Here is a 21,997-nt window from a genome sequence, read left to right as displayed (position 1 = left end):
TTGGATGGGCGGCGCATTGGTCCATGATGTATCTTTGTTTTACTTTTCTATGTCCTATTTGATTCAAACAATTATGTAATTTGCTCAAACATTGTTGTAACAATTTGAATGATTATTGTTTTATTTGGTGTTGTAATAATAACTAGAATGATTATTGTTTTATGTCAAATGTGATGGAATTTGTGATATGTCATATGATGAAATGTGTGATATATGAAATAAAAGTTTTAAAGGTTGTGGTTGAGGCAAAGACTAGAACCCTCAAATCCAACCCTTAAAGCAGTTTAAGAGTTGGGTTTGAGGGTTCTAATCTTTACTTCTGTTTTTCAACTCTTAAAAGTGTTAAAAAGTGGTACTTCTCAACCCTCGACCCCCTCCCCCCCCACAGCGCGCGAAACCGAGACAGCCGCCCGCCGCTCGCCCCCGCCTGCGCAGGCCTCACCATTTCCCTTCGTCGCGGCGGCATCCGAGGAGGAGAGATGGCGCCGCTCGTGCCGTCGTCACAACCATGGGTGGAGAAATAGTAAGCCCCCTTCCCCCCCCTCACCCCCCCCCCCCCCCCCCCCCCCCCCCCTTCTCGCGCAGTTTGCGAAGAAGCCCTCGTGGTTTTGCTCTAATTGCGCCTGTTCCTGACGTCGCAGCCGGCCGAGGCAGGTGAAGGACGTCGCGCACCAGGAGGAGGTGGTCCGTGTGCTCACCAACACCCTCGAGACCGCCGACGTACGTTCGCGCGCGCGCTCTCTCTAACCCTAGCTCTCCATCTGAGTCGTGACGATGTTTTTGTCTTCTAATCTGTTCATTGAGCCCCTTGGGAGGTGTCTTATTTGATGTTTGGTCCCTTGCAGTTGCCGCACATGCTGTTCTACGGTCCGCCTGGCACGGGGAAGACCACCACTGCGCTCGCCATTGCCTATCAGCTCTACGGGTACTCCCTTGCTGGCCATTTTTCTTGGTTTTCTGTATTTGTCTCTGCTTGGGTCAGTATTAGCAGTAATCATCAACTTAGAAGGTAGGGATGTAAACCGGGTCCCGTTTAAGCCCATGTATGGTCTAACAGTTCAATAAAGCTTTTTTCCGAGGAAAATTAACTATGTGGCTAGCTAAAACTAACTAAACGGGACTTGTGGACGCCATTTATTTGCCATTTACACCCCTAGGTGTCATGCTTGTCAATGGTCAGCGATGGTGTAACAGTAGTCAATGTAATGGGAGCATTTGATGCGCATGGTGCATTGTGCAATGTTCTGAGTCAATAGATGTTGAGCTACTTCTGTATATAGTTTGCTGTAGAGTTCTATGGAGATCCATTCATCAGAATGGCGTGCTAACTCTGTTCATTGTTGTGCGCAAACAGTGTGTAGTAATGGGATTACATTTCTTTCTAGAAAGTTGGAGCTTTTGATAAGAATGGACCGTCATGATGTTAGTTTTTTTCATTTGGCAGATGCTGGATTGTCTAATCAGTACAATCTTAAGAATTGGGTGTATGTTTGAAAACAACAACAATTGTTTCGAGGGTATGGTTTACTGATTATGTGATGCACTAATACTCACTGGGCCATGTAACAAGTAGAATGCCTGCTTTATTATTGGACAGTGAGGATATCTTTGTGCCATAGGTATGGCAATACTCGTTAGAATATGCAAACATGTTAATGCTTCATCATTGGGTTAATGAGTTGAATGATGCATATTCAATTCTAATTCAAGAAATGAGAACCTTCGGCAGTTTAAGCTTTATAGATGCTTCATCATTGGGTTAATGAGTTGAATGATGCATATTCAATTCTAATTCAAGAAATGAGAACCTTCGGTAGTTTAAGCTTTATAGATGCTTCCCTAAAGGTCTTATCCTTTGATTGTGATAATTAATTGGTTCCAGCATCTCTGGTAGTAAAAACTATATGAGATTACTGCCAGTATGATTGGAAACTCAGTTTAGTTTTCTGGCCCTCTTTGGATAACTCAGTCCAGAGCTCTACAAGTCAAGAGTTTTGGAGCTTAATGCCAGTGATGAACGGGGAATTAATGTGGTGAGGACAAAGATCAAGGATTTTGCTGCTGTGGCTGTTGGTTCTGCACGGAAAGGGTAAGCTCAACATGATTAGGAACCTTCAGATTTTCTGATTTTCGTTTGATAGTTACATTGTTGATCACTGTCTATTTCTGTTTTGCTATGGCCTTCAGTGGTTATCCCTGCCCACCATACAAGATTATTATACTAGACGAAGCAGATTCGATGACAGAAGATGCCCAGGTACATTACCATATGTAGCACTCATATATCATCATTGTTGCAGTACTTTATAAAGTATGTGTGAGTTGATGATACCATGATTTATTTGCAGAATGCATTGAGGCGTACTATGGAGACTTACTCCAAAGTGACAAGATTCTTTTTTATATGCAATTATATCAGCAGGTATTCATCAATCTGTTCATATTATTTTTCCTGTGGTACATTATTTATTGAATTTATGAACCCATGATCATTGTGCAATGCAGGATAATAGAGCCACTTGCATCAAGATGTGCAAAGTTTAGGTTCAAGCCTCTTTCAGAAGATGTGATGAGCAACCGCATTTTGCATATATGCAATGAAGAAGGGCTCACTCTGGATGCTCAGGTAACCTTACTATTTTCACTTCAAAATATATGTCCACATCAAACATATTCCCAGCCCAAGTTTTGCCACAGATCCTTTAATCAATTGTTGGCTTATCTTGACATATTGAGTGGCTTCTGTATTTTCCATGTTAGGCGCTATCCACATTAAGTGCCATCTCTCAAGGAGATCTTCGTCGTGCTATAACTTATCTTCAGGTCTGATGGTTTTCTCAGTTAGCACTTTGCATTATGCTATGGTTTAAGTATGTCCATTCATGTTACTTTTTGTGGTTGCAGAGTGCAGCTCGCTTATTTGGATCTTCTATTTCTTCCAGCGACCTGATTAGTGTTTCAGGGGTATATCATCACACACTTTCTTGCAAATCCCAACTTACATGTCAAATTACAATTTTTGCTTCCTGCAACATATTGTTATACGAAAAACTTGCTTGCTTGATAATGTTGTTCTCTTGAACTTTAATAAAGTGGATTTGGACCAGGATTTTGTTTTGGTAAGGTTCTGCACATGGTGTGATCAAATTGTTTAGTTGCAATCTCATGCTGTGATAAATTTTACTGTGAAAAGAGTTGGTCATTCATTCATTTGAACAAGAAACTGTTTATTCTCTGTCTTCTCTTGGGAGGTCAAACTATTCCGTTTTCATCAAGTTGACCTTCCTGCTGTTAAGGAGTATTAGTATTGGTCTAGGAGTCCTTATTAGTCTATGTTTAGTTTCCTTACACCTCAAGTTATGTGTAATATATATATGCCCCTTGGGCCTTCAATAAAGATAAGTTGCTTTCCTAACATGGTATTAGAGCCTAGGTTTAGGTTGTTAGACCTTTGAACCTGAGCATTGATAGTTGTGGATGACACTAGGAGAGTTGGGACAATTTTCGTTGGTTTATTTCTCACACAATGCCATGCCAACCTGAGGGGTTGGGGTTACATACTTATAGGCTGCTAGCCAGCCAAGCATATGCTGAGATGCTGCTGAGATGCCAGTCTAAGATGCTATCCTAACTGACAGTCCTTGATGGTCAAGAACTCTATCCTAACTGCCACAAGGACCATGTGCTGCAGCCCCACAATGACCCTAGTACACAGACTTATCCATCATTCTCCCCCTAAGTCTTGTACGTCGTCTTGTGGGAGTGTTGAATCATCCCGATCCTGGAGCAAAGCTCGAGGAACTTGACCCTCCCAAGAGGCTTGGTGAGCAGGTCTGCGAGCTGATCCTTGGTGTTGATGTAGCTCGCCTCGATGCTCCCTTCTTCCACACAACTGCGGATGAAGTGATACCTCAGCCGGATGTGCTTGCTCCGTTCGTGGAACACGGGGTTCTTTGCCAAGGCCAGCGCGGACTTGCTGTCCACCAGGAGCTGCACCGTTCTGGTGTCTTGAACGAGAAGATCACCAAGCAGTCGAGCGAGCCAAAGCGCCTGAGTGCAGGTGGTGGAGGCCGCTATGTACTCAGCCTCACAGCTAGACAGGGCCACCACCTGCTGCTTGACTGATTGCCAGCTCACGAGACACTTGCCGAGGAAGAGGAGGATCCCGCTCGTGCTCTTGCTGGTGTCGATGTCGCTGGCGTGGTCGCTGTCGCTGTACCCGACGAAGTGTGCTGCCCCCGGACACCTAGGGTAGTGGAGGCCGTGGTCGAGGGTCCCTGCTATGTAGCGGATGATCCTCTTCACTGCCTGCTGGTGTTCCGACGTCGGTCGCTCCATGAACCGACTGACATAGCCGACGGAGAATGCTAGGTCCGGCCGTGTGTGGGTGAGGTAGCAAAGGCTCCCCACAAGGCGTCGGTACCGCGTAGCATCCACTTCCTCCGTCGTGCTGTCGCGGCTCAGTTTCAGCCTCTCCTCCATCGGAGTGAGAGCTGGATGGCAGCCGGTGAGCCCAGCTAGCTCAACGATGCGCTTGGCGTAGGCGGACTGTCGGAGCGCGATCCTGGAGTGATCCTGGTGCACCTCAATCCCTAGATAGAAGGAGAGGAGCCCCAGATCACTCATCTGGAAGGTGGCCTTCATGTCTTCCTTGAATGCCGCCACCTCTGCATCTTTGGTGCCGGTGATCACCAAGTCGTCAACATAGACGCCCACCAGCAGGGCATTTCCTCCACTGCCCCATCGGTAGACAGCGGCCTCATGCGGGCTTTGCTCGAAGCCCATCTTCTTTAGCGTGGAGTCCAGCTTGGCGTTCCACGCCCTAGGTGCCTGCCGTAGGCCATAGAGGGCCTTGCGCATGCGGAGTACCTTGCCCTCCTGGCCGGGAATCGCAAAACCCGGTGGCTGATGCACGTAGACTTCCTCCTTCAAGTCACCGTTGAGGAATGTCGACTTGACATCCATGTGATGGACATGCCAGCCCTCCTGGGCAGCTAGTGCAAGGAGAAGTCGCACGGACTCCATCCGTGCCACTGGAGCGAAGGCGTCGTCGAAGTCGACTCCTTCCTGCTGCAAGAAGCCTCGGGCCACCAGGCGAGCCTTGTGCTTGATGATGGCGCCAGCTCCATCCCTCTTCAGCTTGAACACCCACTTAAGGGTGATTGCGTGTTGACCACGAGGGAGGTCAGCGAGCTCCCAGGTGTGGTTTTGCTCGACCGCATCCATCTCCACCTGCATCGCGGCGCGCCATGCCGCATCTCTCTCGGCCTCTGCAAAGGACCGTGGTTCGCCGTCCTCACACGCGAGTTGTAGCTGCGCCTCCAGGTCACATGGCATCAGTCCCGGCACCGGCTGGTCGCCGAGTAGATCATCCATCGTGCGATACCGCAGCTGTTCACCTCCATACCACGCGTCGACCCGCTCCTCGTCGTGAGTGAGCGGGGAAGCGAACTTCATCGGGTTGTGCTCTGCGTGAGCTGGTGCTGATGAAGACGAACCCGGAGTGGTGACCGCCGGGGCTGGAGTATGCGGCGTCGCCAGTTGTGGTGCCGGCGGCGTAGCGGGCACCGGAGTCGATGTAGTTTTGGGGGCCGGGGTAGACGTGCCCGGCGGAGAGGAGCTGCTTGCTCCCCTGGCTTCCTTGAAGTGAGGGCACTCGACAATGAAGTCGTCATACGTCGGCGTCGCGCCGTCGTCCACCGCCTTGTCCCATTGCCACCCTCGCCCTTCGTTGAACACGACGTCTCGCGCCGTGCGCACACGCTGTGTCTTTGGGTCGAGGATGCGGTAGGCCTTTGAGCCCTCCGCGTAGCCGATGAAGACTCCCGGAGTGCTCCTGTCGTCGAGCTTGCCAATCTGGCCAAGCTCCTTAGCGAACGCAAGACAGCCAAAGACCCGCAAATGGGAGACCGCCGGCTTCCGCCCATGCCAGGCCTCATACGGTGTCCTGCCGTCGAGTGCCTTAGTAGGCGAGTGGTTGAGGATGTAGACGGCCGTCAGCACCGCCTCTCCCCAGAAAACAGCCGGCATCCCTCGCTGCTTGAGGAGAGCCCGAGCCATCCCCACAACCGTCTGGTTGCGCTGCTTGACGACTCCGTTTTGCTGCGAGCTGTACGGCGCGGAGTAGTGGCGCTGGATGCCCTCATCGGCGCAGTACGACGCGAATTCAGCTGCCGTGAATTCGCCGCCGTTGTCAGTGCGCAACACGCGCAATTTGCGGCCGCTCTCCGCCTCCACACCAGCCTGCACGCGCCTGATGGCGTTCGCCGCTTCTCCCTTGCTGCCGAGAATCATCGCCCACATGTAGCGAGAGAGATCGTCGACGGGCAGCAGGAAGTAGCGTCGACCTCCTGGTGTGGCTGGCGTCACCGGGCCGCACAAGTCTCCGTGCACGAGCTCCAGCTTCTCCTTGGCCCGAAAACTCGCCTGTTGGGGAAAGGGGAGTCGTCTCTGCTTTGTCAGTACGCAGATGTCGCAGAACTGCTCCACATGGTCGAGGCATGGCAGGCCTCGTACCATCTCCTTGGCACTTAGACGCTTCAGGGCCTCAAAGTGAAGATGCCCAAAGCGCTCATGCCATTGCCACGCCTCGTCGTCCCGACGGACAGCGAGACAGACCGGTTGTGCCACCTGCACATCAAGGACGTAGAGTCGATTTCCACCTCTGGGTACCTTGGCGAGAAGGCGACCCTGGCGATCCCAGATGCGTAGGACCCCATGCTCAATCAGCACGCGTGAGCCGTTCTCATCCAGCTGTCCCAAGCTGATGATGGAGTTCCTTAGCGCGGGGATGTAGTAGACACCGGTGAGCAGCCGGTGCTCTCCCGTCTTGGTGGTGAAGATGATGGAGCCGACGCCCTTAATTTCCACAGCGGAGGCATCCCCAAACTTGACGGAGCCTCGCGCATCGGAATCGAGCTCGGCGAAGAATTCCCTTCGACCGGTCATGTGGTGGGTGGCGCCGGTGTCGAGGCACCACCCCGTAGTCTTGTCCTTCCCGGAGGCATCGCCGAGAAGAGCGTGTGCCTTTGGCTCGTCGAGGTGGATGAGAGCTTTTGCGACTGGTGTCGCTGAAGATAGCTCAATGCTTGCATGTGCCATGAACAGAGCCGTCTCCTCCTCCTTCGCCTGTGCGACGTGGGCCTGGCCTTGTCGTGGTTGCCGACACTCATTGGCCCAATGGCCAAACCGGCCATAGTTGTGGCAGCTGTTGTCTTGTGCCGGCTTGGGCTTGCCAGCGGCGCCGTCCTTGGCGCCTCCGCGGGCGTCCCCTTCGGCACGTCCTTGTGCCCTGCCTGGGGGGCCTCTTCGCGTCTTACGCTGCTTGCCACGCTTGCGGCCGCCCGTCGTGGAAGAAGGCTCCCCCTTCTTCCTGTCACCAAGGCTGGCATCCCACGGCTCCCGAGTTAGGAGCAGCTTCCCGCCGGTGGTGATGGGCCCCGAGGAAGGTTGTGGCTCGTCGGTGTCGATGACCTTGAGGCGACCTATCGCCTCCTCGATTGTCATCGTGGAGAGGTCCAGCAAGGACTCGATCGACCGAGCCATCTGCTTGTACTTCTCGGGGATGCACCGAAAGAGCTTCTCGACAGCTCTCTCCTCGGTGTAGGTGGCATCACCAAACTTTACCAACTTCTGCAGCAGAGTGTTGAGACGGAGAGCAAAGTCATCAACGTCCTCACCTAGCTTGAAAGCCAGGCTCTCCCACTCCTTACGAAGTGCCTGCAGAGTGGACTTGTGAGCACGGTCGCTGCCGATGCGTGCCGCGGCGATGGCGTCCCAAGCTTCCTTGGCAGTCCGCTTGCTGGAAAGCGAGAACTGCATCTCGGGCGGGACTGCGGCGATGAGGGCGTCCAGCGCCCGTCGGTCCTCTTGGTGGTCGACGTTGCTGTCCTGGACTGCCTCCCACATGCGCCGCACCTGGAGCCTGACCTTCATGATCCCGGCCCACTCGACGTAGTTGGTTTTAGTGAGGGTAGGCCACCCAGCACTGGGACCAACATCCCTGACCACAGTCCGGACCTCGTAGAGGCCGCGGTCCTGGTCGTTGCAGCCGCCGTCACGGTGCGCACCTCCACCTGGAGCGCGGGCGTGCTCGGCTGCCCACTGCACCGTCCGCTCTTGCGCCACTTTGGCGCGGTCTGCGTCAGCGCCGTCGTCCGCAGGCGCGGAGCTGCTGGAGCTGTCGGAGCCGCCGCGGAGTGCTTTGGCATCCGCCGTAGCCTCACGTGCTGCGTCTGCTGCTGCTGCTGCTGCTGCTTCTAACTCCGCCCTGGCTGCTTCTACCTCCGCTTTGGCTGCTGCCAGCTCCGCTGCAGCCAGCCTTGACACCCTTGCTGCCGCAGCAGCTGCTGCTACAGCTGCTCGCTCACGCTCCTCTGCCACGGCGCGCTCGGCCTTCTGCCGGCGCCGCATGCTCGAGGTAGCCGTGTGCTGAGAGCGACTTGCAGACATGGCTCGCTGCAGGGGGGCTGTTGCGTGAAGAGGAGGCTGTTGAAGACGAACTGCTGCTCGACAGTCCGGAGGGAGGAAAGTAGCCAGAGGCAGACGGAGCAGCTGCTGCTACCGACTTGGGCTGCTCGCAGGAAATGCTCAGGGTACAAGATAACGAGGCTCTGATACCACTTGTTAGACCTTTGAACCTGAGCATTGATAGTTGTGGATGACACTAGGAGAGTTGGGACAATTTTCGTTGGTTTATTTCTCACACAATGCCATGCCAACCTGAGGGGTTGGGGTTACATACTTATAGGCTGCTAGCCAGCCAAGCATATGCTGAGATGCTGCTGAGATGCCAGTCTAAGATGCTATCCTAACTGACAGTCCTTGATGGTCAAGAACTCTATCCTAACTGCCACAAGGACCATGTGCTGCAGCCCCACAATGACCCTAGTACACAGACTTATCCATCATAGGTCCCCTCCGGCGCCGCAACTCGCCTCATGATCGATTTTTTTTCTCCCATTATCTATCTTCGATCGATCCCCTGGATCGATCTCATGCCGCCGCTGCTATCGATACTAGATTGATCGAGTCCGGAAAGAACATGCCCGTTGTTGCTCCCTCCAAGACGTGCGCTGACTGCCGCCTCACCCGATCGCCATCAAGATCGACGCCCAGGCCGCTCCAGGTCGCCCAGCAAGCCTACTGGATTGATGCGCCGTTGGGCCTCTACACGTTCACTGCTGGGCAGCCATGGACCAACTCCTGGATTTGGACCCTCGACGGACGTCCGTGTTCTTCATCGACGGCCGCTCCTGCCCTCCCAGATTGACGTGCCCTGCAGCAGGTCTCCCATCCGGATCGATGCACCCGCCTGTTGGATCCCGTCGCTGTACACTTTGCATCCATCTGATTCGGGCCGCCTGGTGGCCTTCCGTCCAGATCGGGCAGAGCCACCGATGGTCACGTCTCTAGATCGGGTGTGCTGCCGTTTCTCCGTCTGCCTTGTCTCGATCTTAACTCAGTGCGACTCATGCTAGCTACTCTCACACGTCCTGCTGTACTGCTGCCCTTTTCTGCTCTAGGCGCTGCTCTGCGCTGCTGTGGAGCTCTCCTTGCTGCCTTTCAGCCACGTACATGGCTGGGTGCTAGCATCTACTCCGTTTCGATCTTGATTATTTTTCCAATGTCTTCTGCATACACGATGCCTTTTGCTTCTTCATGTGTGCTTTCTAGCTTCCTAGTTTTCTATAATTTCCGCTGCGTCCACCAAATCCGTTGATATTTTGTGTTTTCTCATGTCATGCGAGTCCACCAAACCTATGTCCATCAGCCTTTTTCTGGTCATTGTCCTCTGTATAGGATTTATGTGGCCTCTCTTTGCATTGTGGATCTAAGCCCATTCTCTTGCCGTTGAGCTTCTTTTGCCGTCGGTTTTCATGGGCCATGATTCTTTAAGCAATGCTTCTTCTCTTGATGTGCCATCTTCTTTTGACAACCCATCTTCTCTTGTATCTTCTATCGATGCGGTGTCTTCCTCTGATGTGCCATCTCTTCATTATCCCCTTTGGCGACTCGACAGGTTTTGAAGACTCTTCATGCTACGACGACACTCTCGAGACGCGGATTTGGATTATGTTTTTTTTAGTATCACACTTCTTCAAATGCAATGCTATTGCATACACTTTGCTTTGCATTTGAGGGGGGGGGGGGGGGGGGGGTAAGGAGTATTAGTATTGGTCTAGGAGTCCTTATTAGTCTACGTTTAGTTTCCTTACACCTCAAGTCATGTGTAATATATATATGCCCCTTGGGCCTTCAATAAAGATAAGTTGCTTTCCTAACACCTGCATCAGGCTATCCCTGAAGATATTGTCAAGTCATTGCTTGTAGCATGCAAATCTGGTGAATTTGATGTGGCAAACAAGGAAGTTAGCAATATTATTGCTGACGGATATCCAGTTTCCCAGCTGCTCTCGCAGGTCAGCTCTCTTCTCTTTGTATACATAGATGACATGATGTGTTACCTGTTGTTTTCATCTTACAATTACCACCGACTGAAGTGTTCACATTCAGTTTCTAGATGTGATTGTTAATGCGGATGATATTCCAGATGAGCACAAGGCAAGAATATGTAGAAAGCTTGGGGAAGCTGATAAGGTTTGTCTCATTCTTTATATGCTAGTTTCACGGGTTAGCCATCCAAAATTGTAGTACGAGAACAACCATTTTTTCATGAGTTGCATGTTGCCATAGAGAAATCTAAAACATAATTAAAAAAATAAAGCATTGGGAACATAAAACATAAAAAATAAATAAAGCATTGGGAACGAAAAACATAAAAAAATTAACGCATAGGGAAATTTGATGACAGAGGATTATAATGGAGGCTTAAGATAAGTAATGTTCTGCTTCTCGGTTTCTGGGAAGCTTGACCTGAGTATTTCAGCAATATCGATCAAAGTTAGAACATGACTTTTTGTTTACAGTCGGAATAAGTTCACGATTTACATGTGCTATATGACATAATGAATCTCTCAAAAGACTTGGTCCTTCTGTTCCATTCTTCTCATAGTCCTTTCATTTAACTTTTATGATTTGCAGTGCTTGGTCGATGGGGCAGATGAGTATTTACAGCTCTTAGATATGGCCAGTGAGACAATTCGTGCTCTATTTAACATCCCGCAAGGGCTGGTCTTCTAAGAGAAGATGATGGAGATGAACAGTGATACTGCTGCCGGCTGTCTGCAAACTCTGGCAAATATATCTTGTGTCTCCTTCCCAACTTAAGATCCTAGAGAGGCCTAACCTCATTCTCATCATACTCTTGTGCTATTTTTAGGTTGGTTTGTGATGAACTCACTTTCTTTTTCAACCAATTGAATTGTGCCTGGATATGTCAATGATCACAAGAACAGTTCTGACTTGTCATGCATTCCTCATACGTGCTTTCCTTTGCATAATATGATTCATAACACAATTTGTTCCCTTCCTCTTCCTTACCCAGACTGCTTGCTATTAGGGTCTTGTTTGGGAATCACATAAATATGAGAGTACCAGGCTGTGGCTGGATGCTTTTTTTAGGGACACTGGTTGGATGCTTGGTGAGAAGAGTTATCCCCTTCAGATTTCAAAGAGTAAATTGCAATAAACCACCAATTTGAGAGCTAGGTTTAAAAAACACTACGTTACATTTTTTGACAGAAACCAACATGTCTATGTTTTTTTTTTTGCAAATAACACCGATTGATGGATTATAACGCTTTAAGCCTGTTTATGACAGACGGGTCCCGGTTGTCAAGAGGTGTCTTGGCAAAAAAAAGGCCACCTAGGCACTTTGACTAGTCAAAATGCCCTTCCATGCCCACCCACGCCGTCGCCCTCTATTTCGCCCCGCCGGCAACCAGCCATGAGCCCAACCGCGATCCGGATCAAGCCGCCGCTGCGCCGGCAACACGCGCGCGGAGGGAGCGGGGCGGACTGGCAAACATACGACATGTAATCAAGGCTAACGTACGACATGTAACCAAGGCTGGACGCTAGCAAGCTCTGCTACGGCATCGGCTGCTGCTAGGCGCGTGTCGTCGTCAACCGCGAGCTGGTCGCGGGAGTAAAGCAGCTCGTCCCCATCACGTCCTACGACGTGCAGTGTTAGGGACCCATTGGGCTTGCCCGTGGGTGGTACGTGGGCCAAGTCCACCAGGGTGCCGACTATAAATACAGGGGAAGCAGGCCACGAGGAGGTATTCGCGTAGGATCAGGCACGACACGGCGGCTCCTCCTCCCCTACCTTCTCCTACCTACTGTTCCTCCCTCTTCCTCCTCCATCCTCCCTCAATTCACTGGTATCAGACATTGGTTCCTCTGTAATGAAGTGTTGCTAGTGGATTGTGAACTGGTACCTAACATCTGGTATTCAGAGCCAGCCCACCATCCTTCCGTCCCAATTTTTTTTCCACCAGTCATCGCCTTCTTCATGTTCGACAAAATGACTAGCCACCAAATGTCCTCAGATCAGGTTCTCAGCATGGTCGTGGAGCAAGCGATTTACCCTATCACTGCTGATGTATTGTATTCCCTCTTCGCTCCCTTTGGTGTAGAGCAGTTGGTGGTGTATCCCCAAACAAAATCAGAGGATGGAGAGCCTTGTGTAGCGGCGGATGTCCGATTCACTTCGGCGCACGCGTTCGCATACTGGGATGGCCGCTGCATCTACTATCGGTGTTGTCGCCTGCAGATGTGGTGCGCTACACTCGACGTGTTGCCGGCCCCAGCGTCTACTTCACCCACCGTTGACATCGCCGTCGACCTCACCAACTCCACCGCGGCCATCTCTGGTCATGACGACATGTCCGTCGGGGCCATCGACATCCCTGCAACGGCCAGCACCAGCACGCCGCCTCACGGCCACGATACATCCCCCAAGTCTTCCCTTGACAGCGATTGCCGCGTCCCAGTCACGGGCACAGACGAGTACACATTGATGGCGGCAATTCCAGAAGTTGTCACCGAGCTCGCCATCTTCCCCGTCGTCCCCTCCACCACCAAGGCCCAGGAGGTCCTCGAGGTCATCCATGATGTGCCCTCTGCTTGCATCTCGATGGCGGACATCACCTGTTCGACGGATTGCTCGGACCAAGTTGTCGCCATCAACAGCGTCAACAAGGCCACCACGGTCTGCCCCGACCTCGCCATCGACCTCAACGCCACCACTGTTGTCTTCCCCGAGCTTGCCGTCATCCGAAATGACAAGGAAGTTGAGCAGTTTCCTTCGCACACGGTCATTGAGGAGGACGCCGCTCCTGGGGTGATCCTCACCGATGTTTTCACCCGGTGAGTCTCTACGGTGACGACAGTCGTGTACGACGACGCGAACAAAATTGTTGCACCTGCGGCGCCCGTACTACTGACTGCGGAGTACCCGCGCTCCTGCCTTCCCGACACACCTAAGCTCTCGCTGATGGCAATGGTGTTTCGACAAGTCTGGTGGCAGTGGATGAGGCTACGGCCGACGCCGTGGCCATCGTTTTGGAGGGATCTTGCTGATGGGAATGAGGCTGGTGGCGATCAGATGCATCGCTATCTGGTACAGCAACTGGAAAGCGTGGAAATTATTATCAATTTCAGAACTATGAAACTGCAGATGCCCAGTACTGAAGCTTCAGAAACTTGTGAGTGTCAGCATCTTATATCAACCAAGGTTTATCATGAATTGCGGGATTGCTTTGAGGTTGGTTCTGGTACAAGATATCCGAAATCAGATGAAGTTTGTGCTTCTGTTATTAGCATCTTCGAGTGGGGATCTTTTCAGAAATGGGTGTTGGGGCTCTATTTCAATAAGATTGGTGATGCTCAATGCAAGTGTTTACTTTTTCCTCTCGTCTCTGCCATATGTATATGGGAGTTCGACACGGGCATGTACCAGATGGGCATGTTTTGGGATCCCGGAGGACCGGCGGTGTTCCTGTTACTGGAATTGACTCGACAAGCGCACCTGTGGGAAGAGTTCCTTGCTATGGGCGCAACTATGCCATTTTCTGTTGTTGCTCTTATGTGCAAGTCTCAACTACAACAGCCAACAAGATGCTTGCCAGGTCGTTCTATCCTGGTGATTGGACTTTATGTAACACACAGCTTCTACATGGCATCAACTAGTGCACAAGTAGATCCTCAAGAAGGAAGGGATGTCAAAGACGGCACTGCCTTCCTCTACCAAGATCCCCATGGCAGCGACTACTACCTCAACCACGCCCACTCCTTCGAGCTAGTTCAAATCCACCTAAACTATGGCTACGACCACGACAACTACCATGGCGACCACAACATGATCAAGAACCTCCAAGCACCCTGGGATCCTGGCGAGCTCCTCATGACAACGGCTTGGGGGCAAGCCGCATTTCAAGAAGGGAGGGATGTTAGGGACCCATTGGGCTTGCCCGTGGGTGGTACGTGGGCCAATCCCACCAGGGTGCCGACTACAAATACAGGGGAAGCAGGCCACGAGGAGGTATCCGCGTAGGATCAGGCACGGCACGACGGCTCCTCCTCCCCTACCTTCTCCTACCTACTGTTCCTCCCTCTTCCTCCTCCATCCTCCCTCAATTCACTGGTATCAGACATTGGTTCCCCTGTAATGGAGTGTTGCTAGCGGATTGTGAACTGGGTACCTAACATGCAGGTTGAGTACTTCGGGGGTAATCGCAGCCATGACAGTGAGCAATAGCCGCCATGCGTGTTCGTCGCCAAGGACGAGTGGTTCTCGCCGTTGAGCGGCTCGTACCAATTGTCGTCGGGACAGCAGACCACCGACGCGAAGTTCCGCGGCGAGGATGACACCTCTGGCACCTGCGCCGTGCTTGACCCCGCACTCGTGCACCATGAGATCGCGCCGCACGTCGGCCGCCGCCGCACGGTGCAATGGGGAGATATCCTAGACGCGCAACCATGCTCTACGTCCCTACCCCAGGTCGCAGTCGCCAAACGCGCCGCCCTGCTCTACACCGCCGGTCGCCATCACCAGATGCGTCACCGCGTGCAGTCTCCTCTGACCGCCCCTGGTGAACGGAACACCTCCACAAGTCCCGCCGTGATTTTTTTTCGAGAGAGAGTAGAAGGAGTGGACCAGTCAAAGAGAGACAGTGGTGTGTCCACATAGCGATCTTGACTAGTCAAAGTGCCCAGGTGGTGCTTTTTGCCAAGTCACCTTCTGACGACCGGGTCCTGTCTGTCATAAACATGCTTAAAGCGCTCTAACCCGTCGATCAATGTTATTTGCAGAAAAAATACCGTATACATGGTGGTTTCTGTCAAAGAAATGTAACGTAGTGTTTTCTGATAACCTAGCCCTCAAAGTGGTGGTTTCTTGCATTTTACTCGATTTCAAATCATGTCGTTTAACAAGGCAAAAATATTCTTCTATTGTAGGCGACAACATTCGTTTATAGCAAGTTGTTATAAGGTTTGCTGCATTTGGACTTCCCAAGGAAGGGCATGCCAGGTAGTTCCGGGTTTCGGGCAAGGTTCTAGGGTTTATAGAAACTTTGCATACATGTGCAAACTTCCAGGACCCCTTGGAAGCTTTCCAGAACCTGCTCTGGAGGTATAGGGGTCCGGAAGTTTTGTCCCAGAAGTTTCGGGCAATTGAGGGGTATCTAACCATCCAAGTAGTAAATGCATAAATGCAACACATGTCGACCAATATAAGGCAATATATTAATTGCATGCAGATATTGGGTAGGATATTATTTGCGCATTAGTCATGTAACTAGCGTTGGCATTGATATTTCGTATGATATTAACTGCATGCTAAACATGTTGATCGCTCACCAATGGAACAGTTTGAGTCGTTGGATTGACTTGACCAATATCAGTTGGATTTGCCCCTTTGCTTTTTATATTGATATATAGAGGTATGGATATTAACTGCATGCTAAACGTGTTGAGCGCTCACCGTTGGAGCATTCTGAGTTGTTGGATTGACCTGGTTTGATGGTCAATATCGGCTGGATCTGCCCTTTTGGGTCTTTTTATATTAGTATAAATATTGATATAGATGTGGTGGTGCTGTTTATAGATTTAAGCATGCTGTTAGAACATCAATTATGTTGTCATGAATGTCAAAAACAATTAAGAGAATAAATTCTCTTTCAAACTTTTCCTTTTTGGCATCAATGGTAATACAATTTTTTTTCATGAAAACTCTCGATCCATTCATCTTTAATCATGACAGTACAACGAACATAAAGAATAATAAAAATTACATCCAAATCAATAGACCACCTAAGGAACATAACTTGATAAGATAAAAAAATATATGATAAGCTTATCAACATGTTTAAGTGAAAGCAACGAAGAGCCCCCCTAGATTTATGCCTTGTTTTATACTTTGTATTTGAATGCAAAATGCACTAGTGTAGAGATGAACTCCAGCTACTTCATTGCTACCCAACATGTGCAACTGAAAAATGGAATGAATCATTGTGAAGTATACACTTGCAACTAGCTTATGGTTGGAAATATAAAGTTAGATTGATAATAAATGGATCTGAAATATAAAGTGAGAAGATAATAAACAAATCCCAAACATAAGAGGTGTGTGACATGGCAATAATATATGTGAATAACAACATCTTGATAGATAGTTTTAGGAAACATTGCGTACCGGCCGACCGGCCGAAGCCCGAGCCGGTCGCCTCGCGCAGTGGGCTCGCGACTGGTGGACCCACGCACTGCTTTGCCGTTGCCTTATATCTTCTCACGTGTGCGACATTCTCCCCTCAGTTTTTCCACCTGACACAATCTCTCTCCCCTTTCTCTCTTCTTCCAGACGTGCTACAAAATCCATGGAAAAAAGCAGGGGGACGGACTAGTTGATGCGGGTAGAGGCGACGACAACGCCGTTGTGATGAAAGGTCTGCCACCGATGCTTCCAAGCTGGGGCTGCCATGTTGGGAATCGTTGCATGGAAAACAAAAAAATTTCTACGCACACGCAAAGATCTATCCATGGAGATGCATAGCAACGAGGGGGAGAGTGTGTCTATGTACCCTCGTAGACCATAAGCAGAAGCGTTTCACAACTCGGTTGACGTAGTCGAATTTCTTCGTGCTTCAACCGATCAAGTACCGAAAGCATGGCACCTTCGCATTCTGCACATGTTTAGCTCGGTGACGTTCCTTGCCTTCTTGATCCAGCAAGACGTCGAGGTAGTAGATGAGTTCCGTCAGCACGACGGCGTGGTGATGGTGATGGTGAAGTGATCCTTGCAGGGCTTCGCCTAAGCACTACGAAACCATGACCGTAGGAGTAAATGGTGGAGGGGGGCGCCGCACACGGCTAACAATTGTCTGGGGTGTGCTAGGGGCGCCCCCCACATATATATAGGTGGGAGGGAGAGGGGAGGCAGCCAAGGAGGCACCCAAGTAGGTCGAATCCTACTTGAGGTCTCCCCATGGCCGGCACCCCCCTTCCTTATCTGTCGGAGGGGGAAGGAAAGAGGAGGGAGGAGGGAAGGAAGGGGGAGGCCGAATCCCTCCCCTTTCCTTCTCCCTTCCCCTCTTTCCTTATCCTCTGGTTCGGCCCATATGGAGGGTGCACCAGCCCCTAGTGGCTGGTGCATTTCCCCTCTTGGCCCATTAGGCCCATATCTTTTGCCGGGGGTGCCCGGAACCCCTTCCGGTGACCCGATATGTACCCAATACCCTCTGGAACACTTCTGGTGTCCGAATACTATCGTCCTATATATCAATCTTTACCTCTCGACCATTTAGAGACTCCTCGCCACGTCCTTGATCTCATCTGGGACTCCGAACAACATTTGGTCACCAAATCACATAGCTCATATAATACAATATCGCCATCGAACGTTAAGCGTGCGGACCCTACGGGTTCGAGAACTATGTAGACATGACCGAGACACCTCTCCGGTCAATAAACAATAGCGAAACCTGGATGCCCATATTGGCTCCTACATATTCTACGAAGATCTTTATCGGTCGAACCATTATGACAACATACGTTATTCCCTTTGTTTGTCGGTATGTTACTTGCCCGAGATTCGATTGTCGGTATCTTCATACCTAGTTCAATATCGTTACCGGCAAGTCTCTTTACTCGTTCCGTAATACATCACCTTGTGACTAACTCCTTAGTCGTTTGCTTGCAAGCTTATGATGTGTATTACTAAGAGGGCCCAGAGATACCACTCCGATACTCGGAGTGACAAATCCTAATCTCGATCTATGCCAACTCAACAAGCACCTTCGGAGATACCTATAGAGCATCTTTATAATCACCTAGTTACATTGTGACGTTTGATAGGACACAAGGCATTCCTCCGGTATCCGGGAGTTGCATAATCTCATAGTCGAAGGAATATGTATTTGACATGAAGAAAGTAATAGCAATAAAATTGAACGATCAAAATGCTAAGCTAACGGATGGGTCTTGTCCATCACATCATTCTCCTAATGATCTGATCCCGTTATCAAATGACAACTCATGTCCATGGTTAGGAAACCTTAACCATCTTTGATCAACGAGCTAGTCAAGTAGAGGCTCACTAGGGACACAGTGTTTGTCTATGTATTCACACATGTATTTAGGTTTCCAATCAATACAATTCTAGCATGGATAATAAACATTTATCATGAATAAGGAAATATAAAATAACAACTTTATTATTGCCTCTAGGGCATATTTCCTTCATGTCATGCCCATGACGTTGTGCTGGAATTGGCGAGCCCAAGTGATGCAAGCAGCCGAGCCCGATGTTTCGGGGATGCGACGATGGACTAAGAGTAGGGGTGGCCACCACCTACCACCGATGCGAGATGTCAGCGGAGATAATGCAACCTTAGCGCGGCGGAGCTACAACTGTAGGGCAACGGAGCTGCAACCAACCAGAATAAATGCTGGAACCGGCTATGGCCGTTGCTATGACCAGCGACGGCCACGCCGTGGGAATCCACCATTGCCGGAACCAGCTTCTTCTTTTGCTACGATCCGACGACGATCCATGGCTTTTGTTGGAACATGCTAGTTTTTTTGCTGAACCATGTTTTTCTTTTGTTGGAAGCATGATTTTTTGTGTTTTGTTGGAATCGTTTCATTGTTTGTGCATTCCATGCCATTTTTGTGTTTTGCTGGAACCACAATCTTTTTGCTGGAACAATGGCAAACAAATGCTACCATGGTGTGAAACCGACGACTGGGAGCTGGGATTGGTGGGGGTGTTTTTTTTGTGGTCGGTGGCGTGTTGCGATGGTTTGCAACCGAGGGAAGGAAGCTGGGACCACAGACATATTTTTGCTACAATGGCAACCCGAGGTGCTGCAAGCCGGCCGGCGACGAGGATTCCGTGGGACGCATTCGGCCGCCTGACAATAGGTGATGGTGACTGACGACTGACAGGGGAGTTCATCGGCGATGAGTTTGTGAAGGGGGTGGAAGCCAATGAGAGGCAGCGGCCCCCTCACACACGCATACTATGCAGGGGCACTGGTGTTCATGCGAGGCGTTGGGAAGGAAGAAATATCACACGACTGGGGGATGTTCAATCATACGGCTACAAATTGGACTGGCTGAAAGTTTCGGCCGGCCAGCCGACACCTATCACGCGTCATAGTTTTAACACGTATAGTCTTCCACATATGAATTAGAACAAGGTTCACACAAGCATGCGTTACCAACACACCATACATCAAAAAGAGTACATACTAATATTGTAGGAGTTGATTTTTCACGTATGGTGATCAAAGGGGAAGTTGCTTGGGACGTCCAGCTGCTGCGCCTACTGGAGTATTTTTTTATAGGAGCACTCTCTTGAGTGGGTTGTTCGTTAGTTACTTCTTCTTCTCGGGGCTCCGGATCTAGCAACAGACGTTTGGATTCCATATGAATCTTGTCAAAATTCTTTTGCATGGTAATCAAATTCATATTCACACGTTGCTTGAAACTCCTGGAATGCTTTTCTATCTTCCCATCGATTTCTCTGCAAGATCTTGACATCGAGCTCCAAGAACTCTAGTTCCAGATCTGCAATGTCGCCAAATCATATAATGTGTGTCATTTTTACTCAGCCACAACATTGTGTTACCTTGCTATTAAAGAGAATAGGGTTGGAGAGGGAGAGATGATTTTGCGCTCCTCTTCTACCTCACTTACCCCGTCTACCGCCGCCAATCGCCTTCATTGCCCACCACCAAATGGTGCACGGTCAGACAACAGGGGCTAGGATTTTACCACTAAAGAGATGGGCTTCAGCAACAAGACTGCATTATTGAATGCACCCGAACTAGTGCCACTCCGGCCGCCACCACAAGAACTCACCGCTGCCAAAATGCAAGCTTGCCAAGGGATTTCAGGAGAGAACCCAACCTCAACATACTCGAGATCCATGCGTATTTGAGGAAAAACATGCTCTAGATATCAATTTGTGAGGATCTAACCAACTAATCACTAAATTTTAACAACTATCAAGTCGAGATTTAGAGTAGAGTAGCTTCACAATCCAGGGTTTATAATGAAATGAAAAACGAGAGTACTGTAAAAGTCGATGACGGCTAGGGTTACAACCCAAATCACATAAAGATTTAAAATGAAGAGAGAATGCTTCCTTATACCATTACAACATGTAAGCGGCTAGAAAGGTATCAGAAAGTGAAAAAAGGCATCTCACGGGAAAGAAGAACACAAAGGAGTCTGTGGGTCATCCGGTCCTTAGCAATGGCCGAGGTAAAAGCTCATGATGCAAACCGGTATCTAACCAGAAGGGCCGTTAGAGCGGTCGATGATACATCTCCAACGTATCTATTTTTTCTAACGCTTTTCCTCTTGTTTTGGACTCTAATTTGCATGATTTGTATGAAACTAACCCTGGACTGACGCTGTTTTCAGCAGAACTACCATGGTGTTGTTTTTGTGTAGAAATAAAAGTTCTCGGAATGGAACAAAACTTTGCGAGGAATTTTTATACAATAAACAAGAATTTATGGAGCCAAGACCTACCGGAGAGGGGCACCTGGGTGGGCACAACACACTAGGGTGCGCCCCCCTCTCCTGGCGTGCCTAGGTGGGTTGTCCCCACCTGGTGGCCCCGTGGACCCTAAAACCGACGCTATAAAACTATTTTCCTAGAAAAAATTGGGGAGAAAGAATTATCGCGATCCACGAGACGGAGCCACCGTCACCTCCTGTTCTTCATCGGGAGGCCAAATCTGGAGTCCGTTTGGGGCTCCGGAGAGGGGTATCTTCGTCATCATCAACCCTTCTCCATTGCCAATTCCATGATGCTCCCCACCGGGAGTGAGTAATTCCTTCGTAGGATCGCTGGTCGGTGAGGAGTTGGATGAGATTCATCATGTAATCGAGTTAGTTTTGTTAGGACTTGATCCCTAGTATCCACTATGTTCTAAGATTGATGTTGCTATGACTTTGCCATGCTTAATGCTTGTCACTTTGGGCCCGGGTGCCATGATTTCAGATCTGAACTGTTTATGTTATCACCATTATATCCATGTTCTAGATCCGATCTTGCAAGTTATAGTCACCTACTACGTGTTATGATCCGGCAACCCCGGAGTGACAATAGTCGGGACCACTTCCGATGATGACCGTAGTTTGAGGAGTTCATGTATTCACTATGTGTTAATGCTTTGTTCTGGTTCTCTATTAAAAAGATGCCTTAATTGTTGGGGATCGTTGCAGAAATTAAAATTTTCTACGCATCACCAAGATCAATCTATGGAGAAACTAGCAATGAGAGAGAGGGGAGTGCATCTTCATACCCTTGAAGATCGCGATGCGGAAGCGTTGCAAGAACACGGTTGGAGGAGTCGTACACGCAGCGATTTAGATCGCGGTCAATTCCGATCTAAGCGCCAAACAACGACGCCTCCATGTTCAACACACGTGCAGCCCGGTGACGTCTCCCGTGCCTTGATCCAGCAAGGAGGAGGGAGAGGTTGGGGAAGACAACTCCAGCAGCAGCACGACGGCGTGGTGGTGGTGGAGCAGTGTGGTTTCCAGCAGGGCTTCACCAAGCACTACGGAGAACGAG

General features: G+C 49.9%; 1 protein-coding gene across 1 annotated transcript; it reads left to right on the top strand.

Annotated features, from left to right (window-relative positions):
- The first annotated feature begins 346 nt into the window (after window positions 1-346).
- On the top strand, window positions 347-11,365 carry LOC125508525 (replication factor C subunit 2). Its single transcript, XM_048673251.1, has 12 exons — window positions 347-523; window positions 642-720; window positions 846-925; window positions 1,970-2,089; window positions 2,188-2,257; window positions 2,349-2,422; window positions 2,506-2,626; window positions 2,761-2,823; window positions 2,905-2,964; window positions 10,296-10,421; window positions 10,516-10,599; window positions 11,044-11,365. Exons 1-12 carry the CDS (start codon window positions 480-482, stop codon window positions 11,140-11,142), a joined length of 1,020 nt encoding a protein of 339 aa, XP_048529208.1. The 5' UTR covers window positions 347-479; the 3' UTR covers window positions 11,143-11,365.
- Window positions 11,366-21,997: the final 10,632 nt, after the last annotated feature.

This window comes from Triticum urartu, chromosome 5 (genome assembly GCF_003073215.2).
Source record: "Triticum urartu cultivar G1812 chromosome 5, Tu2.1, whole genome shotgun sequence".
NCBI classification, from domain to species: Eukaryota; Viridiplantae; Streptophyta; class Magnoliopsida; order Poales; family Poaceae; genus Triticum; species Triticum urartu.
Note: the sequence above shows the minus strand (reverse complement) of the source record. Positions and strands in the feature narration are given on the sequence as shown.

Excerpts from the sequence above, each read along its gene's own strand:
- LOC125508525 (XM_048673251.1), top strand. The coding sequence starts at position 480 with ATGGCGCCGCTCGTGCCGTCGTCACAACCATGGGTGGAGAAATA. Across the intron at positions 2,090-2,187 it reads GTTGGTTCTGCACGGAAAGG|TGGTTATCCCTGCCCACCAT; the intron begins GTAAGCTCAACA and ends TATGGCCTTCAG. Across the intron at positions 10,422-10,515 it reads TTTCCCAGCTGCTCTCGCAG|TTTCTAGATGTGATTGTTAA; the intron begins GTCAGCTCTCTT and ends GTTCACATTCAG.